Source organism: Lampetra planeri, chromosome 33 (genome assembly GCF_965212315.1).
Source record: "Lampetra planeri chromosome 33, kcLamPlan1.2.h2, whole genome shotgun sequence".
NCBI classification, from domain to species: Eukaryota; Metazoa; Chordata; class Hyperoartia; order Petromyzontiformes; family Petromyzontidae; genus Lampetra; species Lampetra planeri.
The window spans coordinates 8,419,336-8,442,387 of record NC_136139.1 but is presented as its reverse complement, the minus strand read 5'-3'; the positions used below and the strand labels follow the sequence as shown (position 1 = coordinate 8,442,387).

Below are 23,052 nucleotides of genomic sequence, written 5' to 3'. Positions count from 1 at the left end.
CAATGTTGAGACATCTTGCCCTGCAAAGTTGACATCTAATCTTGGCGTTCAACAACGTGTTTTTGTAGACCTCGTCTGGGTACCACGATGTACAAAGTGGTTGGCGTGGGGATGCTGTACCTCATATTTTCTTCAGTGGAGGGCATTTTACGTATCTCTGGGGTAAGACCTGGGCTGCCTCGTGCTCTCCATTTTGCTTACTTTGACATTATTGATGTACGCGATGCACAACACGTTTACGACAAAGTATATTACACCTCGGGTGATGGCTATCATTGGTGGTGAGTGATATCTGAACCGGTCCTGCTCCTGTCCTCTTCACCAACCCTGAAATGACCGACAATGGTGTGGGGGGGGAGACCCAGTCCAGCAGTTTGATTGACAAATGGCTGTAAATGATTTCTATTACGACAAGTAAGCCATCATCTGAGTGCCGAAATAATTTACAGTCCATAATTATGGATCTAACCTTCAGCATGATATGACTCAGGGGGGGGATGTTACGAATCCACCTTGCTGCCAGTCCGATGAGTCGTTGGGTTTAATGTCAAACACAAACTCGACTTATAATTGTGGTGTCATGTGTTTTGAGTGATTCACTCGCCGCTTCTGTTTTCTGTTGGTTTGTAGGAGCAGAACAGCGTCAATGTCCTGTACTCTGATATCGCCCTCGCATTCATTGACTCCTGTGTCATTTACTGGATATCCTTTTTTGTGGTTTTAAGTTTGATCATTGTATGCGCTTTTTCATTTTTTTTAATGTGTTTTTGTTGCTGCATAGTTTTAACATTTATTTGTAGTGCCCTCATTGTCTAAAATAATACGTTTTTTGAGAAATGGCACTTATAGCACAAATGAATAAGTGCCCATTACCTGAAAAGTCACCGATTTATATTTAAATTTTCCTTTTAAGGCCACTTATTAACGAATGTGAGTGTTAGTATTTGTGCACCACTGCCGAAAACATCACAAAAAAATGCTATTCAGTAGTTTTTTCCCCTGAGGTCACGTGTACTTTTGTGTTTTTTTGCATGCATGTTTAGAGCAATCTATAAGCTTCCACCTATTGCGCTTGTTTACATGAGCATGTTCACTTCTTCACTCGTACATCCTTGTACTTGCGTGCGCTTCATCCTTAACTGTGTTTTAGATACCCAGCTCTTAAAACACACAGACTTTTGATGTTCTCAAAATGAACAAAACCACACTCATTTATTGCTGGTGTAGTGTTTGCTATTCCTCTTGTGGATGTGAACGCCCTACGCTGCAATCGCTGCAATGTGCACGGCACGTAGGGTCAAGAATTTGACCTGGACCTGCTGGCTGCAATCCCTCTGGCTGTGCTCGACACTGCCCTCTGCTGGTGGATATCCTTGTGTGTCTGTGTGTGTGTGTGTTTCCTGCCTTGGCTGCTCAGGAGAACCTTGTAACCATGAGCACACATGAAATTAACTCTCTGTTCTTGAGTCTTTTGAATAATTCTACCGTTTCTCTAAGCTGACCTACTGTCCCGTGTTGCGATGACGCACAAAATCTACGTCCAGATTTGTATGCGTTTCTTTTCCCAGTGTCGGTTTTAGTTTCTGCAATTACCTAACCTAGCTTCTGCATCAGATTTCACTCTATATGAACCGTAGAAAGGTCACAAACTGCACTCTGTAATGCAGTGTAGTTTGGTCAGTCTTTTTTTAAATCAAACAGGTTTAGCTCGGACTTTGTTAATAATTGAGCTGTAAAAAGTTGTATTTTAATTGATCAAGTTTAAATTGTAACAGTAAAGGGGATAATCTGAATATTGACATAGTTCTGATAGCATAAACACTGAATTTTCTAAACAATTTGCCTCATTAAGTAGGCCCAAGCTAAAGAACTGTACACTGGTATTTAGCAACTCCGGTCCTCATGACCCACCATTTTCTTGAATGCCCATTTTTTCTATTACCTTTACAAATTAAGCCACTACACACTGCGAAGCTTTACCGTGGCGGGTCGTGGGAACTGGAGTTTAGAAACAAATACCCGCACAGTGGCAATGGTGAGACAGCGTGGTGTCACCAACAGCATTGGTCAGGATGACCTCTTAAACATCGAATGCTACTACTGATTTAAAATACACATATACAGTAGACTCTCGATTGTTCATATGCGGCTTATCTGATTTGCGGATTAACCGCACGCCTGAGATTTTGACAAATTAATAAGTCATGGATTTTCCCTTAAGCCAAAATTAATAATCTAAAAACATCCATCCATAATGGATGATATTGGTCGCGAAAGCCTACGTGTTAAACCAATATAAAAACAGTTATACACCATTGTTATTTTTGGAGATGTTTATTTCAAGTCACGTGCTTAAACCGAACAAATATGTGCTCCGGTTAATCTGAAATCCACGTGAACGCCTCTACAATACAGTAGTTTCATATCTTTACAATAGTAGGCGGGGTTTGATTTTGATTGACGTGGCTCTGCTGCTGTCCACTCGGTGGTGCTGAGTCTTCTGCGTGGGAGCAGGAAAGTGTTATCACTGAACACGCACATCAATCGGTAATGAATACCTATGTTAGTGGTTTTCGGCATAGAGATCCATGGATAATGGATATTTTTGGATTATCCGTGATTTAGAATTATCCGCGGCCATCCTCCCCGTCAGCGCGAATAATCCAGTCTGCATTTATAAAAATCCTGCGCTTCAGATGGTATGTCTGCCAATAATTTCAAGTTTCCTGTACTATTAAAACAACCATTGTGGAAAGGTTTAGGACAATGTAGCGTTGGCTCCTTGACAGCGCAGCACATATTCATCAGCCTGTACCAGACCATGAAGATGCTCATGCTGAGGCGCAACGTGGTGAAGCTGTCCCTTTACAGGCACTTCACCAACACGCTCATCTTCGCTATAATCGGTGAGTCCACACGGCATGCGGAATGAGGAGGGAACGAATTGAATCCGTCACCGTTCAATCGGTTTTCATTCTTAAAACAAATGTGCACATTTTATTCAGAAATGTACTTTGGTACTACCAGCTTTGGAATGTAACTAAATGTTTGCGTTTTATATTTCATTGTCTTATCAAGCTTCACTTATTTTCATCATCTGGACTACACGGAAGTTCAGATTTGCAGAATGCCAATCGGTGAGTGGATTTAAAATTCTTCACACAGACTTGAATGTGTGCGTTTTGTATGTATTACGAGGTAGTTGTCATGGGATGAACGTCGCTCACATGCGCGTGTGCTCGTGTGTACAAAATGAGTACAGGACTGGCGGGAGTTGTGGGTGGAGGAAGCCTTCTGGCGGCTTCTCTTTTCCCTCATCCTCCTGGTCATTATGGTGCTTTGGAGGCCATCTGCCAACAACCAGCGGTGAGACTTTCATTATCATCGTCAGGCATGATCAATCCACTTCTGCATGAACGCATCTCACAAGTCGTCGCTATCTCTTACGGTCCCGTGATGCATCAATCTACCTGGCACCTCCATATCAGCTGATTTTATCGCTCCATTTCCATGTTATTCTTACAGACGTTATCTCTGTAAGCATATGTGTTTATCTAAAGATGCATAGAGGTGTGTACTGTGCTACTTTGATGTGCGCTGTTGGTGGTGATGACGAAATATTTTTTACAGAAAAAAAAGGGTTTTAAAACTGCCCTTGTTAATTTTGTCTGAAAATGTTTTACATAGATTTTACAGGTCAGCTCTGCAAATAGGCTGTATGTGCCATAATTGCCTGGAGGATTAACTTATATCTTTGAATGCTAGTTCCCAACATAATGACCTATAGGAAGACCTAATACAACAGTGTTATCGCATCTGTGGATAAATTAGAGTAGTGTTTAGTACTACGATTTTTTATACGCCAACCGAATGGTATCATATGTCCGATCTACGCGGTGTTTGTGCGTGACCACCTTTCAGGTATGCGTTCACTCCACTGCTGGACAATGATGAGGATGAGGACGAGGAAGAGGAGCCCATGATGAACGAGGCATACGGTACGTGGAGCAAGTAGTGCACCTTGGCTGCCACCTACATGACCTGAATGTATGTACATATGTTGAACTTCTTTCAAACCGTACGTAGCCAACTGTGCTAATCGGAGGTGCGGGGGATGGACAACAAACTAAACACAAAAAGCAGTTTGAAAGAAATGAGTTTGCAATCTAGATGTGAAAGTGCATAGCACTCCAGTGGCTTCCTAACATCGAAAGGAAGAGTGTTCCAGACGGCCGCAGAAGCACGTCTGAAAGCGCGTAATGCAGTAGTGACCGTCTTTGTTCGATGGGCTAGCCAAAAGCTGCTGCGAGGATGACCGGAGCTCGCGTGTCAGTTGTTAAAACTCTCTGCGTGGTGTAAAATGCTTTTGATTTCAGATGGCATGAAGATGAGGGGAAATAAGCCTGAGTTGAATGGATCCAGCCGCCCAAATGTCAACAAGCAGGTGAGCAACCCCCAAAGTAAAAAAAAAATCCTCCAGCATATTTTAGAAATTTTATGTGGCATCGACGCATGCGGTTGCAATGGAACAATTTCTTGTGATTGTCGCTTTTTTTCCAGGAGGATGATCTCAAGTGGGTAGAAGACAACATCCCGGCCTCGATGGCAGATGTGTACGTACTAGAAACTCGACGAGCATATCTATAATCACCCAGAAATGTCTGTCCTGAACGCCCATGACGTCACTCCACATCGACCAGCCCCCCTCATTAATAATCATGAGCAGGTGACGTCCTCCTAATGGACACCCCCCCCCATTATTATTACCTACTATAATGAGCCAAGAATGTCTGTGTGCAACACTCGTGATGTCACTCCACATCGACCAGCCCCCCTCATTAATAATCATTATAAGGTGACGTCCTCCAAATGGACACCCCCCCCCTCATTCATAATTAGCGGCTGACGTCACTCTACATGGGGGGGCCGAGGCGCCTCCTCCCCCCCTCCTTGGCATCAACTTACAACCCTCACTACAAAGGCAGAACCCTCACGTCACGCGATCTCAGTAACGCTGTTGAGACCTCAAAGTGAAAAGGACGTCATGATGAACAAGGGATTATAACCTTAAAATGAAATAAGTCTGTGTCACCGCGCCCTTACAAATTGCACACGAATGGATGCAATGAATATCACGTCGCAGTCTGCTTTTCGCTTGCACGTTTCAGATTTACTGCAATACACCCGTCCTTGGGCGAAAGGCTCGTCTCTTTATAGGCTCTGAAGAATACAAATTTCCCTGGGAAGCATACCGTTGCTGAGACTCTGTTCCACTGTGTGACTGCTTTGCATGCGAGCGGCACTCTCTTGCCCTACATCTGTCGTGTCCCTTTGGCGTTGATCTTTAGTATAATTTTGGCCTCTTTTTTTTATATTTTGCGTTTCTTTTTTCTTCACCCCCTGCCCGCACGCCCCGATTTATTCTGTATCTCCTATGCAGTTGTAAGTTTATTTTTAGCTGTTGCGGCATTTAAGAGATTGATCAATGTAAATCATTATGGTTGATTTAAGTATCTTGCGCTACAGCAGCTTACGAAATGTGTCCCCCTTGTCTTGCAGTGCCATGCCTGCCTTGCTGGACTCGGATGAGGTAAAAACACCATTCAGTAAATTAAACACTTTGATGTAAAATCTAGCATACGATCACTGCACAGAAGCACTACTTGGACAACGAGGCTTGAATTGGCCATATATTTGTTAATGCCTTCAGCAATAGCTTTTCACTAATTGGTATTTGTGAAAGTGAAATACCAATGCAAAAAACCATGGCATTATCAATATCTTTAAACTTGTGCAGCTCTTCGATGTTTTTTTGGGTTGTGTGTTGCGTGTCGTTCGGCACGATGTCCATCGTTTTGTTCCACGGGCTGGGAGCTTTTTCAGGAATTGAATTGAGCTGTTCACTTTATACCTTAATTATACAGCATTGTACAGCCCGAGGAATACATCCCAGAGATATACAGCACAGCCGGATACGCGTTGCTGAACTCAGTAAAGCGATGGTTATTCCCATCGGCGTGATCCTACTTTTACAGACGTGAGCAATATGCATTGGGCAGAGCTGCTGCAAACTTTATGAACGTAAAAAACCCCGTTTTGTTTTTCCCCATCAGGAAATAATGACCACCAAGTTTGAGATGTCGAAGATGGAGTGACGACCGCGAGTTGCGCTGTACTTGAGGAACGAAACACGGCTGGCGTCGGCCTGGTGCCCGCCACCCTGGTCACATTGCCTGGCTGTTTCCTGCAGCGGAGATGTTCATGGGCAGATGTTGGGGGTGGTGCACACCCACTCCCATAGGTGTGGCAGCACCTTTGCGTTCTTGTGTTTTGCATGCGTTTTTTTCCAAGAGGTGGTTGTTTATCGGTCTTTTTATTTACATCATGTATTGGTATTTAACTTGTAAAATAATCTTCTTTTCAGCACTTGTTGCAAATTGTCCTTTTCATGGAACTCAAAAGCGGAGGAGACCTTGCTCGTGTATTATTTTTGAAGAGTTAGGCAGTTACTGACTTCTCAAGACTTGGTTAAACGTTTTGTATTTGAGGTATTTGGGGATATAATTTCAAGGAGTAGTCTAAATATCCATGGCCTGGCAAGTGGTCAGTCAGTGCTGTTTGTCAGACCCTTGATTTTACCATAATTTCTCACATTGGTAGCCAGATGTGATGACTTTCTTGCATTTGCCTATTCAAATCCGAATAATTCCATTGTCTTCTCAAATTATATGAAGAAGACATTCTCTTATGCCTAACAGTGAAGGAAGTGGTACTTTCCTTCACAAGATGTAAGAATGGGTCTGTCCAGGTGAAGTTTTTAAGGACTGTATGCCAAAGCGCTGTGGACAAATGTGTTTAACCCGAAATATGAAATTAAGAATTTGGATATTATATTATTTACAACAGGGCACAGAGGCATTATTCAGAGCACATGGAAAACATGTTGGTCCCAGTTACACAGTGACTTAAACAATCATCGTTGTATCTTGACTTAAAGCTTTCGTGACTGCAGGAATTCATATTCTTTGGGCCTTTTGGTAAAGTCACGTAGATAGGTTCAAAGAAAATAACAACGTTAAAAGACCAAAAATACCTATGACTGTCTGTAATACATTAAAAAGGTATCACAAGTGCACCAGTGACTTGGTGGGGGCAATGGAGTGCTAATTACTTTACAATTGTATTTTATAGATTCGTCGCATGCCGATGTTTTCACTTTAACTGCACCTCCGATGTATGTTCCTTTTAAATGTACAAACTTGACATTTGTTACTAATAACGTACTTTTTGTTTCAGTTGGCTTCAATGTACAGTTCTCCGATGTGTTGGGAATCGTAGCGTGCGTCGTTTTCCACATCCAACGTTTCATTTCGCGTGCTGGGAACTTCCGCAGGAACTAAACATTCCTGCGGAAGTCCCCCCCCCCCGCGCGTCGATCGAAACGTCGGGCGTCGTGCTTGACTCAAAACACGCGTCGGAGAGCGATACGGCACAACCGCAAAAAACATGCATATTTGTGGTCAAAAGCCATCGGGGTTCAGATGATTCCCCTGTCTTGGCTTCCGCGGTTGCGAGATATCAACTAACTCGCCTGGTATACAGGAGGTAGTGGGTTCGATCCCAACGCCTGTATATTTGGAGTTTATATGTTCTCCCCGTGGTCGTGTGCATTTTTCACCTGGGCCTCCGATTTTTCCCTCTAATTTAGAAACATGCGTTTAATAGTATTTGGCTGCTATGTGTTTCCATATGATAAGCCACTTCGTTGAGCTGTCATTTGTGGTCAGTTTGCTTCTGAAAAAGAGCTACATAGCTCCGTGGGCTTTGCCTGGTAAAATGAAACGTTTAAAGAGCTGGGGAAAGGAGCACATGGAGGGGGGGGGGGGCGGTGTGCTCAAACCTTGCACCCATTTGTAAATGTTTACAAATGTGCTCGAGCCCATTTGTTTTAAAGACATTCAGTTAGGATTTCAGAAGCAATCGTGTAATATTTGCATTTGCCCTGTGCTAGCTTGCTGGTGAGTGTCTGGCGCTCAGGTTTGTGTCTATGGACTTTAGGCAATACCCGAGTCAGAATAATAATTGTGTTGCTCTTACCACCAGTTTTTGTTTTGTTTATTAATCTTGTAGCTTACCCAGGAATTGCTGCAGTCGTAGACTAGTGAAAATTAGGCATATAGGGGCATATGGGCTTAAGTTAAGATATCCAGTCCTTTAACATCTGTGATGTGTTAAGGCCTAGTATGGTTTTCTGAACTTGTATTGTCTGAATCCTAAGAATTCAACAATACGTTTAATCGCACCCAACATTGCAAGTCCATTGGTTGTAAATTGTCTTTATTGAAGGTTGGCTTAACTGAAGCCATTAAACATTCTTTTGTACTTCTCTCGATCTAAACGGCGCTGTTTTTGAACACCGGTCTAGTCACAGCAGCACCCAACCTAAATGTGCGAGCATGAACGAATTTCAGTGTTGATCGTAGATTGGAGTGGTAACACCCAATTTTAGCAACAGTGGAGAATGGGTGTTGCATTTACCCCCCAAGTTTCGAGTCTGAGCAGAGTGAAACCAGACCAAGACATTTACACTTGGGTACACGTCACAAAGTGTTGATCCCATACACCATTTTTCAGTGTGTTTACATAGAGATGTGCACATTTTATAAATCTATGTGAATAGTACATTTGCATGTTGGTCAGTTCAGTGATTGCATTGTTCACTTATAAAGTGAACATGTTTTACACAATGGTGCACATGTTTTTGGAGAGGCTGTGACGTGAGAGCTTAAATTGCGTTGAGAAAGCATAGCCCGATGACAAATCTACATCCATCTCAGTGGGGATGGGGGAGAGGTTTGCAAACCTCTGGTTTATTGGATTGCATGAACAGTTTTTAAATTGGACAAAGAGAATAGATTTTTTTTTCCATCTGGGAATATTTGTGAACATGAAACTGCCAGATTTAAAATAAGACATCTGGATTAATGTGGCCGTTACCTTATTCAGTGGACATCTACAGGGCAAAGCTGCACAAGTTCAAGTTGGTAAATTGAGTTGCTTGGTTAAGCACAGCCTGTGCCATACTTACAAGGCAAACTGTAAAACCTGTTTTCTTTAAGACTAAGGATGTGTATAATACTTTGTTCAATCAAAGATATAAATATTGGACGTGTGTAAAAAAAAAATGTTCAACGTTGGAAAATGAAGCTTTCCCATACAGTTGAAATGGTCTGAACTTCCATTTTAAAAGTATTTCATGGTTGTGTTGCTGTACATTTGCTTATTTTATTTATGTAGGAAATGCTGTATACTTCGCAAAATACATAAATGAAATCTGCAATAAAACAGTGATAAAAAAGTAGTCATTCGCATTAATTGCTGAAAGAGCGTGGATTTAATTTGCGAACACTTGTCAAGTAACAGCTCATTTGCATGGTCATGATTTTGGCTCCCTGTCTTTAAGGCGGTGTTATGCAACCTTTTTATGCACTAATGCCACATGGATTGCATCCGAGAATACAACAATGCCTCCACTGTTAAACATGAAAGAATTTCAAGTTGGTGGCGGCATGATGCAAATTGTTTTGGTGACATTGTCAATCCCGCAATAGAACCGCAAATTGCAGTCTGCAGAATTGGTACCACCGGTTGAAAAATGCTGCTTTAAGATGCACTCCTGCGCAGGTTTCCACAGCTGCCCTGTATAACTCTCCGAAGAATTTTCGGGTCTCGCTGCGTGGGTTTTTTTTTTGTTGCACGAATGCCGACGTTTCTGCGTGTAGAGAGCTTATGAATCTGAATTTCAGGAGCTGCCGGGCGCATGGATCAATACATCGGACGTCGTGCCGAAACAACAAGCGGCACCACCCAAACAGGTTTGGGAGTGGTGCAACCTGTGCTTCAACGGGTGCTCAGGATGAGCCTCCAGGTATGCGCACGTCGGCTATCCCAGCCAGCCCTCGGGGATGATCTTGGACTGGAGGGCACGGGGCAGCTCCCAAAGGAGCAACAGGCTTGAGTCGGGATGACCACGGATGCGGGTCACCACCCAGGCTCCTGCCGACAGCACCGACAGCACCCCGATGCCCAACAGCGCCGAGTTCACCACCTGTGCAGAGGTTGCACAGAAACGAGAAACTCATTTGCCACAGACAATGGCACCACTAGTTCCACTGTTGGGTTTCTGCAACTCATGTCTTTACAAAAGATGGCTTACAGGACAACGGTGGGTGCCATTCACGTCAACAAAAGGCCAATGGAGGTCTTTGCTGGATCCACCCAGCCTTTGTAGCAAATGCTAATGGAGTGAAGCAACGTGTATAAAGTGCGCACAAGCGTGCATACCTTGTTCTGCAGTTTACACTTTTTCACAACCTCGTGGTAGCGTATTCTTGTGAACGTCACCTGTGAGCACAGGGACACCGAGTCAGGTGTGTGGGGAAGTGAGGTCATGGGGTGGAGAAGGGAGGTCATGGGGTTAGAATGGGGGGAGGAGGCATGCAAGGGGCAAGTTGAAGCCTGTGGAGGGGCAGGTGGGAACGGTCAAATATCAGTGATGTCAAGTGAAAACTGGATTTTCAGAGGTCAAATGACTCCACCAATGATTAGATTTTATCTTCTGTCCTGAATGCCAGTATTTGTGGAGGAAATTGTGTGAACATTTTCCGTGGCCAGTTGCACGCAATGCCTCAAGGTCGATATGATCTCTTGGTTTGTCACTTAGTGAGACTTGTGGGGGAATACATAACTTACGTCAATACAAAAGTTTAATTTGTCAGCATTATTAAAGCTTCCAATTATTTTCACAGAACTATAGTGCATTCTCCAGATATAAAAATAAAAATCTTCTCTTTGTTCGAGATGGCGGTCTGTTACCCAGCACAGCCTATTAAATAAATGTTATAAGGTAGTGTTAATGATGAAGAAATTCGATTTTAACTGCAGTTCTATTATGCCATCGACCACCGTTCTTGAGTAGGATACATTTACATCTTTTTTATTTTGTCAATCATCAGATTCCAAAAGCCTTTTTTTACTGGAACAAGTGGCACAAGCAAAACACTTTAATTGGGGAAACCTGTTGATGCAACCCACACCAATGGGCAGCACTCACCATGGTGTACAGGGGCACAAACGTTCCCGGCATGAGCAGGTACAGCAGATTGTCCACGCGCTTGCGGAATAGGAACCAGCGCGAATTCACGTGGGCCCTCATCTGTCAATGGAGACGCCACGCGGGTTACGGGTGGCACGGCACGTCAATTCTGGAGGCCTGCAGTGGGCCCAGCCATTTCCAGCCCAGCAGTCTTTGCGCATTTCTGTTCAACTCCGAGCTAAAAAAAATCCTTACGTTCTCTACCTCTGACCAACTGCCTCTTTCTATGAAGTAGATATTCCCACAATTTCTGTACGGCGCTTTGAGATGCGGATGAACTTAAATGCACTACATAAATTGACGTGTCGTGTTAAAATTCTCACTTGTGAGCTTGCCCACACGGGAACAATTGATTTGAGCTGTGGCCCACCATGAGATATGGCTCTCCGGGACAGATTACAGACTAATGGGATAAAAGAGACACGAGATTAAGACGAGAGGGCTGTAGATGAGACAATTGTGAGATGAAAGCAAAATAAATGAGCGAGCAACCCAGTGCACCCTTGCAAAAGAAGCAATGTAACCATCTCATTGGCCTATTTGTTTTATCTCCTGGTTAAATAAAGGAAACGTAGATGAGACGCATGAAGACGAGGTACACAGCCAGCCCACGTGCAGACATGATGCCATGCGACGTCGCAACTTCTGTCCACGTGACATAACATTACGCGGCCGACCAGCGCACGCTAGTTTTAAGGCCAGCCATAATAATAGTTTGAAGAACCATGGCTTCGAGGATAAAATTATAAACAAAACTTTTATTTTTAGCAGGTAAAGCCCTGCGATCTATTTAGCTCTTTTTCAGAAGCGACCTGGCCACAACTGACAGCTCAACGAAGCGGCGTATACTCACTTTGAAATGTTATCACGGGCAAATACTCTAAAACGCGTGTTTTTTAAATGTGGAGAAATGAACCCCGAGGACCCGGAGAAAAATCCACGCGACCACAGGGAGAGAGAAACACGCAAACTCCAAATATACAGCAGCAGGCGTCAGGGTCGGGATCTAACCCATGACCTGCATACTATGGGAGGCAGTTAACATCTCACCACCGCGGCGCCCCATACAACAGACATTAAAAAATATCTGTGGGGGGATAAATGGGGGTGGCTGGGGTGGTGTAGTGCCCCCCCCCCTCCCCCAACTACTTGACATGGCCTCCCCATGGTTATTATCTAAAATGATGCCAAACTATCTAATACATCTATCTACATTGTCTAAATGTTTAACTTTATTAAAATAAATAAATTCAAATAACTCTCCCCTGCTTATAATAAAGTCCATGAATAAACTCATTTCGCTTCGTAAAGTAAAAAGTACCACAGTCTCTAGGAATTCCCCTGTTTTATCATTATGCCTGGTGCCGCTCAGACAGAGGCAATTTTCATTTAAACCGGCAGACAGCTGTCATTGTTTATACTCCTCACAATCCTCCTGTCCTCCACAATTTATGAGCTTTTTAATGGAATAATAAATAGCAACAGTGTTGTATTGTGAGGTTTATTTTTTTTATATTCTCTAGGCCAAATACTCTGAACGCATGTTTCTAAAAGAGAGAAAAACCGGAGGACCCGGATAAAAAGCCACACGACCACAGGGAGAACATTCAAACCATGACCTCCTGCATACCAGGCGAGGGAGTTAACATCTCTCCGCTGTGGTGCGGAGGGAACGCACCTCGATGTAGTTGTACATGGCGAGGTCCACGATAGCCTGGTCATCCGGGGCCCGCAGTCGGCTGAACTCTGGGAGGACCCTGCCTGGGAAGCATGCGGGGCAAGCGAGAGACGAGAGGCTGGGCAGCAGCGGACGCTCGACCCTCGGTCCATAGAAACCACTCGGTCTGTCAAGCGGAAACTAGCAAGCAATTCAGGCGAATTGGTCGAGACGTCAGCGTATTACTGGTAAGAACCGCCTGGTTCCACCAACCCACGGGGAATTATTGTGTCCGTCCGTCCTGCATCGAAAAATGGGAATGGTGGAGCTGGGTGGAGAGGAGGGTGGGGAGGGGCTGGTCACCCCGTGGTGCCCTTATAAAACTCAACGTTTAACCTACTCATGCTGGCTTGTGCCCGCCCTCGCAGCGGCCATATTTGCGGAATACACCACGCCGCCGTTGACCCTGGCCATTGACCGAGCAACCCAACGTTCCTACCAGCTCCCTCCGCAGGAATGTGTTTATTCTCTCTTTCTGTGGTAACATTTTTACTTTTGCTATGCAATTGTTCACCTTTGCCAAGAGTCCTGCGAATGTTTTGTTATAATCAATAAACACACTTCATTTACGGCCCCTTATCAATCCACTGCTGGATGAATGCATTCCCACATCAGTACTGGAGGTGGCTTGACCGTATTTCTTTCTCAATGCTGTTCACAGGAGTCCGGGATTGGTTCAGATATAAAAATCGCTCACCACCGATGGTAGCCATGACCAGGAATCCAAGATGCCCGTATCAGGAGCCCTCCAACAAAACGTGTTGTGAGACTCGTTCAGACTTATGGATAAATTACGTGGTCATTTCAGTTGAAGCCATTCAGAGCCACATTTTTTCTAAATACCGCACATTGGAATTCATGGGGCACAAGAAGCAACAAAAAATCTATCGCTTATATTATCTATATATGTATATAGCCTTGTTCCAACCCAAAGAACGTGCAAGCATTAAACATAAGCTGGTGGTTCCAATAAAATGTGACCTTAGGCTCTCGCGGTACGAAAGATCAGTCATTCAGAGCCAGAAACTATCCTGGTTCCTTCCTGGGCTCAATTTCCTCTGAACTTACCGAGGTCACAGTTGAACTCCTCCATTAGTTCATCAAACACCAAGCAGTCCTCAAAGCCCTGGCAATATAAAAGGGGAGCGAGATAAAAAAAAAGCTATAAAATCAATAATCCATTCCGAATCTCTACAAACGAACCACAACATCTTGCCGATTTCGTCAAGGAGCATAAACCAATCACACAAACTCCGGGTATCTGCGCAGCGCCTTTTAGCTAACCATTGAACCAAGACTCACTACTGTTTCGTGCTTTCAGATGCGCTTCTGCGGCTGTCTGGAAAGCTCTTCCTCCCGATATTAGGACGCTATTGGAGCTATGCACTTTTAAATCCAGATGGAAAACTAATTTCTTTAGAACTGCTCTTTGTGTTTAGTTTGTTATCATTCCCCCGCAGATCTAGTTAGCATGGTTGGCTACGTAAGGTGCGAAAGAAATTCAACATTTGTACATAGAAATCTCTGCTAGCCACGTCCATTGGCCTCCGTTGCTCGCAGGCCGCCAGTCAAAGGACCCCCCCCCCCCCCTTACACGAGGGTCAGGGGTCAGGCCCCAGGCAGCGTGGCCACTCACGGCGTTCATGCCTTGCCCGTAGAAGGGCACCATGGCATGCGCCGCGTCGCCCATGATGACCACCCGCGTTCCCACGTGGTACGGAGAGCACTTGACCGAGACCAGAGCCTGCGCTGGCAGCAGGAAAAAATCCCTCTTGAGCTCCGCTCTGCTCAGGGTGCGGAGGGGAGGGAAATATTGATTAGTGAATCGGGTGGCAAGATGTCAGTCCGCTAGCCGAACGACAAAACAGAAGTTGTCCGCACACGATGGGGCGAGCGGGCGGAAAACTTACACGCCTATGAGGGGGATCGCGTCGGGGAAGTATCGGCTGAAGAAGTCGAGGACGTGCTCCGGCTCCGTGATGCACTCAAACTCCTCGAAGGGCATGAAGAGCGTGCAGGTGAAGGAGTGGTCCTGCACAGCGCAACGACGACGGCACACGGAACCACGCTCGAGAGAGTGATTGGTCACGTGAGCACACACACGCGCACACACACACACACGCACGCACACACGTGTGTCTTTGTTTGAGTGCGCTCTTTGGTCAATCTACTGCTAGATGAGGGCTTCCTGTTAACACCTGTTTCTGTGCTGTGGTCATCATCCATCCCAAGCAATATCCAGGCTCAATCCTGTTTAGCTTCCAAGATCCGATGAGATTGGGTGGATTTCGACTGGTTTGTTCACAGACGGTAATATTCTCTGGTGAAATGTCCCCGACGAGCTGCGTCTGATCATGGCCTCCAGCAACGTCCCAGTGCGAGCGAGCGAGTGGCTGAGCGTGGATGTTGGTAACATGAATCTAGGGCCCCCTTAAGCTGCTTGGGCTTCATTAGCCTGTTGTGCTCAGTGAGGGCTGCATTATGTCGTCGTGCCGAGTGGGGGCTACGTTACGTTGTTGGGGAGTGCGATCATCATGAAGGTGTTGCGTGGCCAGATGTGCAGGTAATTCTTCTCCATCGCAAACTGCAAACGTAAAGAAACACAATTGATGCTTGTTAAATGTGGTCCTGTACATGTTCTTTATTTTTATTATGATGGTGGTGACAATAATGACGATGATGCTCAGGACTGCTGTAATGGTAATAATGCTGAACATAATGTGGAAGATTGTGATGACTACAATCATGAAAACGACGATGATGATGACGAGGACCCATGATGATGATGATGACCATATTGACAATTATTTTTGTATTGATTTATATTTGTATTATTTTATTATTTCCCTTCTACGTGACTTTACTGAAAGAACCAAGAATATAATTATAACAGTGTTGATAATAATAATAATAATAACGGTGATGATAATTACAAGTGTGAAGTAGTAGCAATATTCTCCAACGACCTCTATTCATGTATGTTGAACTTCTTTTGCACCGTACGTAGTCAACCGTGTTCATCGTTTTAATTGTTGTCTCTGACGGATGGGGTCTCCTTCCAAACACAATGTGGGGAGGAGTGGGGGGTGTGCGGGCTGCCGTGATGTGGGGTGGCGAGTGGCTGTGGTGGTGGTGTGCGAGCTGGCGAGGGGGTGGGTGGTCTCATGGCACCTGCCCGGCCGCCGTGGGCGGGATGGTGAGCTCCAGGTAGCCGTGCGGGATGTACGTCTGGCTGAAGTCGAAGCGCATGTTGCGCATCGCCTGGCGCCGCACGGCCGAGAAGGCCCCATCGCAGCCAACCAGCAGGTCGCACGACTCCTGCAGCAGCGGCTTCTCGCTAGAGCTGGGGTGTGCGTCACGACAACGATGACAACAATTATCATTTTTTTTTACATATATAAATTATAATATTAAAAAATGTTAAGTGAAAGTTCACGATTTCTCTAGCACAAGGCCCAAAGAACGCCCCGAAACGGCGAGTGGACAGCAACGAACAGCAGCACGACCGAAGGTGTAATAGATCAGGGAGTTTTCTTAAATCGAGCAAGGTTATCAGAATCTGCATCTTTAAAGCTCTTTTTTCACAGATGTCCAGCCGGGGCAGGTCAAAGCACTACATCGACAAACAATACAAAAACACGACAGGACTGCGAAGTTTAAGGAAAGGTAGCAAATCACTCAATATATTTTAATGATTATTGTTATGAGAACGTGGGGAAAATAAAAAGATGGGAGGCGGGTGAAGTGGGGGGGGAATTTCCAGAGTGGGGCAGCGTTGAGTGAAGAAACCGAGATAAGTGTTGTGGCGTTTGCACACAATATACGGCAGTGATTACGAATTGTTTATAGAAGTACAATTTGACATTGATGATGGAAAAATATCAAAAAGGCTGATATTTATAAGTATTACTATTTTTCTTTTACCACATAAGGCCCACTGAGCTATACGGCTCTTTTTCAGAAGCGACCTGGCCACAAATGATTGCTCAACGAAGTGGTGGCTTATCACTGTGGAATCACAGGCAAATACTCAAAACGCATGTTGATTCCGAATGTGCAACCACAGGGAGAACATGCAAACTCTAAATATACAGGCATCAGGGTTGGGGATTGAAACCCACAACCGCCTGCATACCAGGCGAAGTAGTTATCTGGCCACCGCTGCGTGCCCCTACTTTTTCTAGAGCTCAGTCCTTGAACAGCTCCGGGCTGAAATGAAACCCAGGGCTGGGTTTCATTCGAACATATCTGTCTAGCAGATGAGCGAGTTGGATGAGCGAGTGAGGGAATAGGTGAGCAAAGTAGGGAGACATTTAGCCAGATTGTATGTGGGCATGTGGACAAGTAGGCGAGTGTGTTCGTGAAGAGTGTCTGCGAGTTTGATGGAGAGCATGTTGAAGCGCAAGTGATTCGGTTGACGGTGTTGGTGCGATAGTAGGTGGGTGAGAAAGTTGTTGATCAGGTGTTTAAGTGAGTTAGGGAGTGAGTTAATGGTTGAGTGAGTCTGATGGCAAAAGAGGGAGTGGGTGGGTGAGTGATGGAGTGAGTGAGGAAGATGGTGAGAGTGCGATAGTGAGCAAGTGGCTGAGTGAGTGCATTTTTGAGTATGAGCCAATGTGTGAGTGACCGCGAGATGGTCACAAATTTGGCAGGTAAGTGGGTGGACGTTGTAGGTTAGGGTCAGCCACAGAGTGAGTTTATTAAGTGGGTGGACGAATGAAGTAGCGGGCAAGTGAGTGAGTGAGTGAATTTATGGGTGAGCTCATGGGTAAGTGAACGAGTAAGGAAGGCGGTGAGCGAGTAGGTGAGGTGCATGCACGCACCGTCGGAATGTGATGGATCCGGTGTGCGGGTCGGCGGTCTCCAGCTTGTGCTGGAAGTGGAGGTGCACGTTGGGGTAGCTCTGCACAGCTACACGCACACAGGGACACAGGCGGGGAATGGGACACATGCAGAGATGCACGTGGGGACAAACGCGCGGGACGGGAACGCACGCGTGTGGCAGGTGGGACGGCGTGGAGCATGGCGAGATGGCAAGAGACCCAGATCCTAACCCCGACCTCGCCGCACATGCGCACACGCACACACACGCGTCCGCACGCACCTGTGAGCAACTCCTTGTTGAGCAGTGCACGATCGACTGACAGCAGGTACTGTTGACAAGCAAAAACAAAAGCCATCTTAACCAACGAAGAATTCGAGTTCCCGACAGATGGGTTCATGAACTGGAGTCACAACGGTTCATTTGCCAACTGCAATGTTCATCTGCCTTCTCTCTATGCCGAAGGGCCGGTTTGCGATGAACCCAGCAGGCAACCTGATTGTTTTTAATCGTACGTGTGTGTGTTGGTATATATGGTATACATTGTACGTAATGGGTCGATTTTACCTCTGCAGCCACTACATTCAACACAACGGAAGATGACAAAATAAGTATCGACTTGCGAATTAAATCGCGACTGCCGAATTGTGACAAGTCACCAAATCCCCCTGGGACGTACGAGCTGGAGAATTGGGGTGGGGGGAGTTGGGAAGTGAATCGTTGCACCTCTAACCTTCGGGAGATGACTTTTGATTATTGATCTATCCAAATCGGTCAGGTGCAGCAAACGTAATTCCACGTATTTGGACTGCCATGACCCATGCCGCACCCCACGTGGTTGAACCCACCATGTAGCCCACGAGGGTGAACCTCTCGAGGTTAAACCCACCCTGTACCCCACGCGATAAAACCGGCGCCGGTAAAACCACCGTACTTACCTGCCCCTTCTTGCCGTACGGGATCGGGGACCGCTTGCCGCTCGGCGCGTGGATCATGCGGCCGTGCATGGGGATACCGGTGGACACGATCTGCGGGTGTGGACACACGGGAGGAGGTTTGGGGGATGGGGGTGCCATAGTTTTCAATGGGTACAGGAGTTTCATGCACAACGGCTAATTTATTGCAGAGAGAAATTTGTATGAAACGTGAAAAGAGCCGTTGAGCTCAAAGGCCCGAAAACAAACAGCATGATCAAAGTTGTGAATGGATAAGAGCGAACACTTTTTTAATCGAGCGAGGTTATTTATTTGTATCACAGCTTGAGACGATGATGGGAGAAAGGAATTCGGAACTGGAGTAGTGCAGAGAGGGAAGCGAGGTGCAATGTGGTGAGTGAGTGGGCGAGTGGGCGAGTGGGTGAGTGTGTTCTTGTTCGTAGATGCTCACTCACTGCACTTGCCCCAACAGTATGTTGAGGCTATACAGTATGTGGAGGCAACGTGCGACAAAATGAATGAACGTGTTGAGTGTGGGTCCTGTTACCCGGTCCTCCAGCCCCACGGCTCTCAGCGCCTCCCTGCCGCGGTGGGACAGCGCGAGGTTGATGCTGCGTCCACGCAAGTGCAGGGCCGTGCGGATATCTACCTCGCAGACCGAAATAGCGGAGACATAACAGGTAAAACGGCGCAGCCCTGCGAGTGCTTGCTCACGCCAATGCTGGCGGAAGAACCTCCACCGGGGAGACAAAGGCGGCCAGGTGGGGTTATTGCAACACGCCACCCCCCCCCCCCCCGCCCCCTCCTGCGCCGTTTGCCTTGATAAATGCTCGCTCACAACACATGCACCAACAGTGTGGCTGTTAGGGTTGGGGGTCAATGTCTTGTTGACGTTTGTGTGTGTGGATAATCAGTGACCTCTGCTTGGATTTCATCTCCTCGCCCACTCCAAAGGCCTCATGCCCATTGGCCAAACCAAAGCCACCGCCTCCCCTCCCGTTATTTGTAATTGAGATGTTTCTATTGCAATCATTAACAGATCTCCGATCACCCTGTAACCAAACATGCCGACGTTTTGCTATGTCTTGACTTCTGGTATTCATTATGATCATTGATCAGCAGCAGCAGCTATGATCTACCCACTGCTAGATTAAGGGTTTCCCTCCCCCAAAGTCGTCTTCATGCCTCGTGGCGCTTGCAATCCGGCAATCCGTAGGACTCAAACACGAGCCGATCTGCAGGCCCTCCATCTCAGCAGCACTGGTAACCCTCCCCCGGAGCATCATCCCTCCTTTGACCGCCATCCTGCCACCAGTCTCGACCACCGGGTATCATTTAATCCCTTCCAGGGGAGCGCGTTCTGCTCAAGCTCCGCGAGCAGTTCTTTCTTTCTCAACAGTCAACGTGGTGGTGGAGGCGATAGCTCTCAATTTGCGTTCCGTTCACCAATTCATGCATTCCCCTCGCTGCGTCACTTAGCGCGAATTCCCAGCAGACCACCTCTCTCCGCAAATTTTGATTGGGCATGCAGTACAGTGCTGTACTTCGAAAGGCAATATTGATCCATGCGACTGCGGCAATTGTAGAATAAGCAAACGGGCCAGCATATTAGGAATTCCGAAACATAATATTGAGTGTGTAGGGGTTCATTGACCGTTACCCATGTTTGGACTGTTACACAACTGGGCGAACACAACCCACATTGGGCACAAGGCCGACCACCTTAGTCTCGCCAGTGCTGCTGTTTTACATACCACCCATCAGATTAGCACGGTTGGCTACCTTCCGCGCGAAATTCAACATACCTACTGTACCGATTTAAGGCCGAGTCGACCTAGTTAGGGAAAGGCCCAGATCTGGTTCAAATACCCACTTCGTCACCGGTATAAGCCCCGGCCCGGATTCGAACTCGGATCACCAGGGTCAATATGTAGCACACGCATTCAACGTCCCGTGCTGGTGACGTGCATCACTCTGTACGCATGTTCCTTGATTTCACGTTGAAAAGTTTTTCAAGTTTTCAAGTTTCATTTATTAGGTATAGCCCTGTGAGCCATTCGGCTCTTGAATCGGGTGCAACCGCAACAAACAAAAAAACAAAAACATGAACAAGAAAACATCTTAAAGTGACTATGTGCAAACAGAAAATCCAAGAAAAGACAGCAAAATATTGCAGAAAAGCACCGTACACCAACACTGTGTGCAAAAATCCCAGCGGGATGCAAGAAAACGCACTCTTGCAAAGTCACAGACTTAGTGTTCGAGTTACACGGGTTTTGTCTGCGATTGTGCCGTTTCATTGGTTCGTCATTCTCAGTGTCATCCCCTACCGGGGCTGGCTTTCATTTCAGCGCGTAGCTGTACAAGTACTGAGCTCCAGAAAAAGTAGGGGCGCCGCGGTGGCGAGATGTTAACTACCTCGCCTGGTATACAGGAGGTCATGGGCTCGATCTCGACCCTGCTGCCTGCGGTATGTTTGGAGTTTGCATGTTCTCCCCGAAATCTCGTAGATTTCTCTCCAAATCATCAGGGTTTTCCCCTCCACGTTTAGAAACATGCGTTTAGAATATTTGACTGCTATAAATGTCCACATGATCAGCCACTTCGTTGGGCTATCATTTGTGGCCAGGTCGCTTCTGAAAAAGAGCTAAACAGCTCAGTGGGGCCTTACCTGGTTCAACTTATTTAAAATCGTGAATTTAGTGTGAGGGAGGGGTGGGTATAATGGAGTTGATGGATGCAACTTGGGCCCAACGTTTCAACTGCGGTGCCAGGAGGAGATTAAACCGGGCAGCATCCAGAAATATATATATAGATTTTAAAAACCATTAACTTTACAAAATAAAAAAAACACGGATAAGAAATATTAAACACGCACATGTGTGTGGAGTGTATATGCTGTAATACGTTTACCTTCCCTGGCTTCGTACAGGTCCACATGGTAGCCACGCTTCGCAAAGTAGGACGCGTTGAGGGATCCGACCTTTAACGAGAGCCACAAGAGAAGCGATCAACATTCATTCACCACCACACCACGGCACCACCACCAGCAGCAGCAGCAGCACACAAGGAGAACAGAGAAATGTTGTTGTTCGCCATGCGCACGTAAGGCAGCACGCCTAAGCATCAGGAATAAATACGAAAATAATACAATAAGATGAAGGAGGCTGGGAGTTGAGTCAGAGGGGGGGGGGGTCCAAAAACCACGCCCGGTCGCCGTCGTCTCCCCAGTGGCGATGCTTGCACACCACACCGGGTAACACAAAATAAAGGCAAAGATCCCTCCTCCCCAACCCCCCCAAATTAGACCTCTTTGCCAGTATCGAAGTATGAAAAAATGAGAATGGGTTTTAAACTTTCTGGCAATAAAAACAGGTGCTTGGATGTTCAAATAACCAAATAGAATTTTTTTGCAAGGAATCAAGTCGATGCATTAACCACACGCGGTACACGTGGTGAACACGCAACCAAACACGGCTCTATACTTATACTCTTTGGTTCTTTCGGTAAAGTCACGTAGGTAGAACAATTATATATCACGACGTTTCGATCGCAACACAAGCAATCGTAATCAGGTGGGACAACTACTTCAGCAGTTTTTTTCTTGCCGTGGTCGTCCCACCTGATCTATTATTTTTCTACCTACGCGACTTTACCGAAAGAACCAAAGAGTATGGATTCCTACAGTCACGAAAGTTTCAAAATCAAACACGGCTCTGATAATTATTATCAGTATTATAAACACAGGAGGCTGCAATGTCTTTGAAACCGATTTGGTCTACGCCAGACACGGCAGCAGCCTTCTCTTCAGGGTCTCACCACCAGTGTCAGACCAGTGACAAAGACAATGCACCCATCAGAGCATTCATAGCTCGGAGTGAGCAGCTACGAAATGGGACCTTCTCTGATACTGGCAAAAAAGGTCCCATTTTGGAGCTGCTCACCACCCCCCGCATCGCCTTAACAGACTGGAGCTTGGCACGGCACACGAGAGGTGAGAGAGAGAGAGAGAGCGGAGGAGGAGGGGGGGCTGTGCAGCACCACATGCCCCGGTCGCCTTTGTCTCTCGCAGTGGTGTAGTTTGTACAACCGTGCCAGGTACTCAATCGAGTCGACTTTACACACGAGGCAACAAACAATGACAATCACTACTACACACACACGCGCACGTGCCAACGTCACAGTCTAAGTCGACGAACTTCCACGTGAAACCCGGAGACTCACGGACCGGGCCTCCTCCGACGATGGCCACGCGCTTGGCAGAGCCGTCGTCCTGCATGACCGCTCGCAAATCCTGGCCGAAGTGACCGGCGTCCAGGCGCTCCGAGACTGACGTCGGCTCTTTATGTAACACCGGCGGCCCAATGTCGTGTGGGATAGTGTTTGGGGCGGGTGGGTGATGGGGATGATGTTGGCGTGTACA

The 23,052-nt window shown here is 46.3% G+C and overlaps 2 protein-coding genes across 6 annotated transcripts in view; one reads left to right on the top strand and one right to left on the bottom strand.

Moving 5' to 3' along the window:
- LOC144729741 (transmembrane protein 87A-like) overlaps window positions 1-9,361 on the top strand; it is an 18,454-nt gene extending 9,093 nt beyond the window's left edge. For 4 of the 5 annotated variants that reach the window (XM_078610204.1, XM_078610203.1, XM_078610206.1 and 1 more), the window contains 10 exons: window positions 69-162; window positions 631-706; window positions 2,802-2,906; window positions 3,079-3,137; window positions 3,263-3,366; window positions 3,922-3,998; window positions 4,377-4,444; window positions 4,561-4,613; window positions 5,560-5,590; window positions 6,114-9,361. In XM_078610204.1, coding sequence (XP_078466330.1) covers window positions 69-162; window positions 631-706; window positions 2,802-2,906; window positions 3,079-3,137; window positions 3,263-3,366; window positions 3,922-3,998; window positions 4,377-4,444; window positions 4,561-4,613; window positions 5,560-5,590; window positions 6,114-6,155 — 709 coding nt within the window. In that variant the 3' untranslated portion in view covers window positions 6,156-9,361. Of the gene's footprint in view, window positions 1-68; window positions 163-630; window positions 707-1,295; window positions 1,368-2,797; window positions 2,907-3,078; window positions 3,138-3,262; window positions 3,367-3,921; window positions 3,999-4,376; window positions 4,445-4,560; window positions 4,614-5,559; window positions 5,591-6,113 lie in introns of all 5 variants that reach the window. The other variant, XM_078610207.1, reaches the window with a different exon arrangement.
- On the bottom strand, window positions 8,321-23,052 carry KMO (kynurenine 3-monooxygenase). Its single transcript, XM_078610208.1, has 15 exons — window positions 22,858-23,052; window positions 21,543-21,612; window positions 19,177-19,274; window positions 18,633-18,722; window positions 17,977-18,025; window positions 17,696-17,783; window positions 16,044-16,215; window positions 15,385-15,456; window positions 14,783-14,904; window positions 14,509-14,656; window positions 13,941-13,998; window positions 12,834-12,916; window positions 11,114-11,215; window positions 10,345-10,404; window positions 8,321-10,108 (listed from the first exon to the last, which is right to left on the bottom strand). Exons 1-15 carry the CDS (start codon window positions 22,906-22,908, stop codon window positions 9,944-9,946), a joined length of 1,428 nt encoding a protein of 475 aa, XP_078466334.1. The 5' UTR covers window positions 22,909-23,052; the 3' UTR covers window positions 8,321-9,943.